Source organism: Ictalurus punctatus, chromosome 17 (genome assembly GCF_001660625.3).
Source record: "Ictalurus punctatus breed USDA103 chromosome 17, Coco_2.0, whole genome shotgun sequence".
Classification (NCBI taxonomy): domain Eukaryota; kingdom Metazoa; phylum Chordata; class Actinopteri; order Siluriformes; family Ictaluridae; genus Ictalurus; species Ictalurus punctatus.
Window position 1 is genome coordinate 7,957,740 of NC_030432.2, and position 8,155 is coordinate 7,965,894.

General features: G+C 42.1%; 1 protein-coding gene across 2 annotated transcripts in view; it reads right to left on the bottom strand.

Annotated features, from left to right (window-relative positions):
• The window catches only part of sorl1 (sortilin-related receptor, L(DLR class) A repeats containing), an 88,923-nt gene that overhangs the window by 3,541 nt on the left and 77,227 nt on the right, over window positions 1-8,155 (bottom strand). For both annotated transcript variants that reach the window (XM_017490708.3, XM_017490707.3), the window contains exons 41-46: window positions 7,160-7,344; window positions 5,399-5,518; window positions 5,139-5,303; window positions 4,859-5,033; window positions 2,289-2,395; window positions 1,989-2,190 (exon numbers count right to left, since the gene is read on the bottom strand). In XM_017490708.3, the coding sequence (XP_017346197.2) occupies window positions 1,989-2,190; window positions 2,289-2,395; window positions 4,859-5,033; window positions 5,139-5,303; window positions 5,399-5,518; window positions 7,160-7,344 (954 nt within the window). The remainder of the gene's footprint in view (window positions 1-1,988; window positions 2,191-2,288; window positions 2,396-4,858; window positions 5,034-5,138; window positions 5,304-5,398; window positions 5,519-7,159; window positions 7,345-8,155) is intronic.

An 8,155-nucleotide genomic window follows, 5' to 3' on the forward strand; every position in this document is an offset into this window, starting at 1 on the left:
AGAAAAATTGCAACATGAAATTTGCTGCTTTATTGTAAGTAACTGTAGTAACGTTACTACCCTTAACAAATGGAATTGGTATATAAAGAACTTCATTTATTATGGTTCATAATGGTGCAACTGTAACTTTTATGGAAAATAGTCGCCATATTTTGCTCTAAATTTTGAAGAACACCGTATTATAGCAAAAAGTAATGTCTGTTTTTTTATGGGGGGTTGTTTTAACTTTAGAAAACTAACTGGGAGGAGTTTAGAAATTTGTGTAAAGGATAATACATGGCTTGTTTGACTTAGAGCCAGAGAACCTCTGCGGAGTGCGTTAAAATTGTGTAACGCACACCTAGCTGTGGAGTATAATGATAAATGATGATGATGATGATAATAATAATAATAATAATAATAATAATAATAATAATAATAATAATAATAATTGATCACATATACATTACAGCACAGTGAAACTGTTTTCTTTGCATACCCCAGCATGTCAGGAAGCTGGGGTCAGAGCGCAGGGTCAGCTATGATACAGCGCCCCTAGAGCAGAGAGGGTAAAAGACCTTGCTCAAGGGCCCAACGGTGGCAGCTTGGCAGCGCCGGGGCTTGAACCCCCGACTTTCCTGTCAGTAACCCAGAGCCTTAACCGCAAAGCCACCACTGCCCCCATTATCCTGCTTATACCATGGTCACTTGCCGGCATTGACAAGTTAAAGATGTCATTGATGTTTGCAGTACAAAATTTGACTGAAAGGATAAAAATAACAGTTAATTTTCATTAGTTGTTTCATATACGGGTTGTTAAATCTAGAATTCTGTCCACTCTAAATCATACACAGAGATAAATTAGTGCAATAAGATTACATTTATTTGAATTAATTATAATAAATAGTTATTAGAGAGGAGAGAGAGAGAGAGAGAGAGAGAGAGAGAGAGAGAGAGAGAGAGAGAGAGAGAGAGAGAGAGAGAGCGCGCAAGTGTGAATTACCTGCATCTGCCGTGTCTCTACTAATAATGAAGATGTGACTTTAACTACTGAATGCAACTGTAACTGTATGTTACTATGGTTACAGTTGTTCATAGGCAGCGGTGATTAAACTGACTGGAACTACCTGTGAGCTCAATGGTTTGAGTGCACACCTTACAGCCAATCAGAATCGAGTATTCAGACAGACCATGGTATAATAATATAAAACCAGTGGACATTTGAAAACATCCAATAATATGGGAGATGTAAGTTAAGGCTAACTTTATTTTAAAAGGAAAGCAGCAGGCTGGAAATCAACTCAGGAAGTTAAAAGCTGGACGGTTTAAAGTTTTAAATTCCATCATGAAACCCGGATATCTAACTGAAATAACCCAATAATGAAACAAATAACCCAACTAAGTTCCACAATATGTGTAACCCACAATACACCCAATAAAGTGTACCAGTGGTTGGGTTAAAAGAACACCCCAAGATTTTTTTACTGTGTGTAAACTCTAAACTGTGGTATCTTGTCTTAATATAACAGCAGAACAACCCCCCCCCCCCCCCCCCAAAAAAAAAAATGTTTGTTAAATTCCCAGGTCTGGAAATGAGTGCCTTGAAATTCCTTATTTTTCCTCACACATTTTGCAAAATGTTAGTCGAGATGTCTGATCGCTCTAAACTGTTGGATGTTTATGCTCCACATTATTTGTTTTTGCTCCTGCTTACAGAGGCCAGGAAAGAGATTGGAGCAGATATTTTATTCAAGTTGCAGAAATGCGAGAACTTTGCCACACATGACCAAACAAATTCAGTACATATGCAACAATTTATGCATGGCACCTTTTCAAAGTACGCTCCATCAAGATAATCAAACTCAATACAAGAAACTAAAAAATGACGTGTCTCCTGCCTGTCTGTCTCTTCAAGTACACCAATTGATCCTAAAGCCTACATCACTGCACACAATAATAAAGAGCAGCAAGTTGAGGGCTGGCATGTTTGTGCATGTGTGAGCGTGTACCTGCTCCGGCACTCCCCAGCTCATCGTACAGCAACACCGCCGCTTCACCGCACAGTTGGCCGTTCACCAAGCAGCAAGCACGCACTGAGAATGTGTAGTTGTGGCCCACCAGCAGATTACTGATCCTGAAGAAGGTCTCTGTGGTGTTTCCCAGCGATGTTGTGGAGTTACTTACACTGTCGTACACGGACACTTCATAGCCCTGTTGATCACAGTCGCAGAAAGACTATTAGCATTGCAGGAATGAGGAGTCTGTATGGAGGGAGTAGGGTGTGTGTGAGGGCGGGTGAGGGTTCGTACACGACTCTCGTTGAAACTCCGCTCCTTCACGGCCAAGCTCTTCCAGAACAGGAACACATGGTCTTGCTCGGTGATGATCTTGAGAGCATCGGGTGGAGGTAGAGGAACTGTAGGAGAGACAGAGTAGAAGAAGAAGCCTTAATTTTTCCGCATAACCCAGCTTGTTACGAAGCAGGGGTCAGAGCACAGGGTCAGCTATTATACGTCGCTCATGGAGCAGAGATGGTTAAGGGCCTTGCTCAAGGGCAGCTTGGCGCTGCTGGAGCTTGAACCCAAACCTGCAGTTAAGCCACTGCCCCAGTGGTAGAGCAGATCTGTTATAATGGCAGCCTACATTACTTTTACTGTTCCTGTCAAATGATTCAGATTTCACTACCAGGCTGACTTAAAGAATAAGTATTAGGTAATAAGCACCTACAGATTCACAGCAACACCAGATATGATGCGTCTGTAAAATATCAAAAGGACCCACTCTCACTCTCTGGTCTGACCCTCTCGCAGACGGACCTCAAAGAAATGAAATCTCACCTCTCTCTGGTTGCTCGCTGCATGATGTGGCAACCAAGAGAGAACACCGCTCTCATCAGCAGTCTTTTTCTTACAGTCGGGCCTTGCTGCGAAGACAAATCCCACCCAGCAATATCGCATTTGCTTGGCTTCCCTTTTTGTGCAACTTTACTGGACAGCCAGACCTCCATGTGTGATAAAGTTGCCTGAATCGCATCACCAAGGTCTGATCCATGTATGCATGAAAACAAATGGTTCTAAACGCACTGCGCTACCATTTATTCAGAGCCAGACCAGGACAAACCCATCCACAAACTGCACGCAAGTGGACGCCTCATCTCAATGCATCGCTTTGCAATCATTCAAAACGCACAAAGGCTTAAGACAAGGATCTCAAGGCAGCATTTCTCTTGTATGTGCTATGAACTAAAGAACTTTGGACATTTGGGCAGGAAACAACAGTACTGTTTACGATTGTTGCGCATAGTTTTCAATGCTCAGTGAGAACATGCACACTTATAAGTGAGCTCTAGGACAGAGTGTTCGATTGCTCACATATACACACACGTACCCACTCACTATACACACGCACACACACACCTCTCTTTCTCCACTCATTCTCTCTCTCTCACACACACACACATTCTTTTCCTACATAGTTGATTATTGTTTCTTCATTTCACTGTGTTTTCAACTCATTTTTGTTGCCTTGTCTTGGTTATCACTTTGATAGTGCAAGAAGCCAAACTATTCAAAACTAATCCTTCAGAAACCAAAAGCCACTGATTAGTTCTTTCAGTTGAAAATCGAGGTTATAATAAGTTGGACTTACCATTTCTAATTAAACTTAAAAATGCTAAAATATAATGTGAACATATTTTATGAGATTGACTGTCTAATGAGACTGGTTAAATTTACAGTGAAGCAGGTAACATTTCTTGAGCTTCCTGTATAAACAGACCCATTTCCCCTACACTAAGGTGGGATTGATAGTCATGGAGCCTCTGCAGCATCAGGTCTGCAAAGAGAGTGACAGCTGGTGTTGAAGTTATGTCAAGTTCTAATAGAGTTTAAGACCTGGCTACCTGGGTTGACAGTGTTAATAATTAGACACTACAGTATTTTGGGATTTAAATGGTTCTGAGAACTGTGGCGGGCATGAGAACCATGTCCTATAGTGGCCTCTAATCGCTCTGGTGGGCTCTAATGTGCATTTAAGAGCTGTATTTGAATATAATAGGCATTGAGAGATGTTTTTGCTATCATTTGAAATTCCCCTATTGGCCCTGATCCATCATGGCCCCCTAATAATCTCCATCCTTGAATTGGCTATATCACTCTCCTCTCCACCAATAGCTGGTGTGTGGTGGGCATTCTGGCACACTATGGCTGCCGTCACATCATCCATTCAGGTGGATGCTACACACTGGTGGTGGTTGAGGAGACCACACCCCCTCCCCCTTTTGAGGGCCTAGAAAAGAGTTATATAAGGAATTATTATTATTATCATCATCATCATCATCATCATCATGGCTATTAAAAGGCATCCTGGGTACTAATAGGAACTGAGAGTTGTGATGAGTTATAATGGGTTCTGAGGGCCACACTGGGCTCCATCAGCCATCGAGTGGCGTTTTGGGCTCTATCTGGCAATGATAGACATTTAGGTGTTTATAGGCTTCCAGAGGCATGTTGGGCTCTAATGAGCATTGAGGGGCATGCTGGGTTCCTCTCAATATCCATCAGAGGCATGACGGGTTCTAATCGGTCATGAGAGGAGTGTTGGTTTTTAATAGGCATTAAGAGCCAGACTGGGCTTTAAGGGGCACTGAGAGATATTTTGAGCTGTAACAGTTATTTGGAGACATGCTAGGCTTGTATTGAAAGGTATGCTTGGCTCTCACTGAAAAGCATGTTGGGCTCTTACAAGCATTAAGTAGCATGTGAAGCTCCAATAGGCAGTGAGACTACACTGGGTTCCATTGGTGCTGAGAGTTATGCTGGGTCCAAACTGACTGAATGAGGGTCGTGTTGGGTTTTGAAGGTTGTTGTGTTTTGGGTACCTGTGTTAAGAGTGTAACTGGCCTCCTTGGTCATGTTGCGGAGTCGGACGGTGATACTGTAGCGACCGCCAGGCTCCAGTCCCTTAAGGCTGTACTCCACTGTGTTGTTCTGAGTGGTGACTTTATAATCACGCTCCGTCTTCCGCACCGTGTCCCTCAAATGCACTACATACGTCTGCACACAACCGAGACACCCAGCTATGATGCTACATGCTAACCACCAGCACACATTTACTTCCCTTCAATGTCAAAAATGATAGAGGTGTATTCATATTCTTACCAGAGGAGTGCTGGGGGAGTCGTATGGTGGCTGCCATTTCAGTATGGCCTGTATTTTATCCACTTGGACTTTATGCAGGTTGCGTGGAGGAAGCCTTTCGTTAGGGATCATCTTCACTACAGCCGATTCTGACGGAGGGCCCAGATACGGTGAGATCACCCGCACCTGTAAAACATACACTAACTCAACACCTCTGTGCATATGACATGCTATTTCAAGCATGCCTAAAATCCCAAGTGAGGGTAAGGGTACTCTCTTACAAGGAAGAGATACTGCTCATCGCTGTCCACGGTGACTGTTATGCTGGTGCTGGTGCTGTTCACACTGCGCGGCCGGCGGTAAAGATCCAGGAAGGAGGTGGCATAGAACACACCATACATCTATACACACACACACACACACACACACACACACACACAGTCATTACTACATATAGCTGTTCACATGGTGCAATTTTGACATTTTCTACTATATGATTTTTAAAAATCTACAGCTCCTAAACTAAAATAGGATCGTCATATATTTACATAAAGTTGAGGAGTTAAAGTATGTTGGACAAAATCTGATTTATCTAGGCTTTTTTTAGGGTCTTTGCCGGAATCTGACAGGTTTTCCCACGCCACCACACACATCATTCTACTGCACTGGGTTTTCATTTGTGTTGTCGTGGTAACTAGCTCGAAATATCTTCCTGGCCAAATAAAAAGCAGTGGCCTCAGCAGAAAGAGATGCACTTGCTTTCAGAGGCGAGATCTTAAAAAAAAAAGTCCTCGTTCTTTAAAAGGCTGAACCTAGGACTTGTAGAGATATCTTTAAATATATTGGCTATTTTATTAAGCGGAGATTATCCTAATAAGTAGTGAAGGGTTAGTGAATAAAACAACAGGAAGAAATAAAAACACACACATACATACATTACACACACACACACACACACATACACACATATACATATATATATATATATATATATATATATATATATATATATATATATATATATGTGTGTATGTGTATATATATATATACACACACACACACACACATATAAAAATACATGCATATATATATATATATATATATATATATATATCCCTTTCTTCTGGCCTATTCCTGATTCTAGACTATGATTTAACTATGATACTTCAGGATGATCATGTGACCTAAAAGAATAGCCCAAGCCAGTGCTGGGCAGCAGCTAATCGCAGTCCTTGGCAATGGCTATATTTACATGGCTTAATTTGAAAATATGAATTTGATCAGAGATATACCATTTCCATGGCTAAATAACAAATATAAAAAATTTTTAAAAAATACATAGAAGCAACAGAAAATCAGATTATTTAGCTTAAGCTGTTAAAAAAAAAAAAAAAAAAAGCAAGAAAAATCACTGTTTCTATAGCTGCAGCGCTCTTCCTTTCAATTTATTAAGCATGCAGAACTCTGCCTGCCGAGATACACTTGAAGAGAGACATGCAAAACCTGTGAACTTTGGACAACCCCACGGCTTCTCAGTTTTGTGCTGCTCTCATTGCTGAGCTTAGCGCGATGAAAAACAGCATCTCAATGTTTTGAAACTGAGGATTAAGTGAAAGCTGCTTTATGTGAATCAGCGCATACCCCAGAATTCTCTTTTTGCCGATATATGGAAAGCTCAAAAACAATATCTATAAGCTCCATGTGACAGAGGGGATTTGTGTTGCTTATATTCTCAAACGACATTTCTATAAAATTATTTGGCTCTAAGCAACACCACCAAGCTCTGCTTGTGCGTGGGCATGTTTTTAGATCTTGGTGGAGACCAAATGTCCCCACAAGAATAGGAAAATCTGACGGTTTTGCACTTTGATTTTTTGTTTAAAAAGAGCCAAAAGGTTTCCTATTGATTACTGAGGTTAAGGTTAGATTTAAATGTAGCACAGCATTAATAATCATGTCAATGGAAGGTTTTCACAAGGATTATAAATGTGTGTGTGTGTGTGTGTGTGTGTGTGTGTGTGTGTGTGTGTGTGTGTGTATACCTGTGCCTGGGGTCCAGTCCAGCTGCAGTCCACAGCGGTTTGATTGAGCGCCCGGGCTTTGAGCAGTGGTTGTGCAGGCTGTATTCCTACTGTCTCTAGGCGTGTCAGGGCAGTGGGACTGTCTCCATCAGTGGTATGTGCCCACACTGCCACCTCATACACCGTCCCCGCCGTCAGATTAGTGGCTGTTCGACATGGAGGAATGCATTAATATATACAGTGAGGGGAAAAAAGTATTTGATCCCCTGCTGATTTAGTACGTTTGCCCACTGACAAAGAAATGATCATTCTATAATTTTAATGGTAGATTTATTTGAACAGTGAGAGACAGAATAACAACAAGAAAATCCAGGAAAACGCGTGTCAAAAATGTTATAAATTGATTTGCATTTTAATGAGGGAAATATGTATTTGACCCCCTCTGCAAAACATGACTTGGTGGCAAAACCCTTGTTGGCAAGCACAGAGGTCAGACGTTTCTTGTAGTTGGCCACCAGGTTTGCACACATCTCAGGAGGGATTTTGTCGCACTCCTCTTTGCAGATCTTCTCCAAGTCATTAAGGTTTCGAGGCTGACGTCTGGCAACTCGAACCTTCAGCTCCCTCCACAGATTTTCTATGGGATTAAGGTCTGGAGACTGGCTAGGCCACTCCAGGACCTTAATGTGCTTCTTCTTGTGCCACTCCTTTGTTGCCTTGGCCGTGTGTTTTGGGTCATTGTCATGCTGGAATACCCATCCACGACCCATTTTCAATGCCCTGGCTGAGGGAAGGAGCTTCTCACCCAAGACTTGACGGTACATGGCCCCGTCCATCGTCCCTTTGATGCGGTGAAGTTGTCCTGTCCCCTTAGCAGAAAAACACCCCCAAAGCATAATGTTTCCACCTCCATGTTTGACTGTGAGGATGGTGTTCTTGGGGTCATAGGCAGCATTCCTCCTCCTCCAAACACGGCGAGTTGAGTTGATGCCAAAGAGCTCCATGTTGGTCTCATCT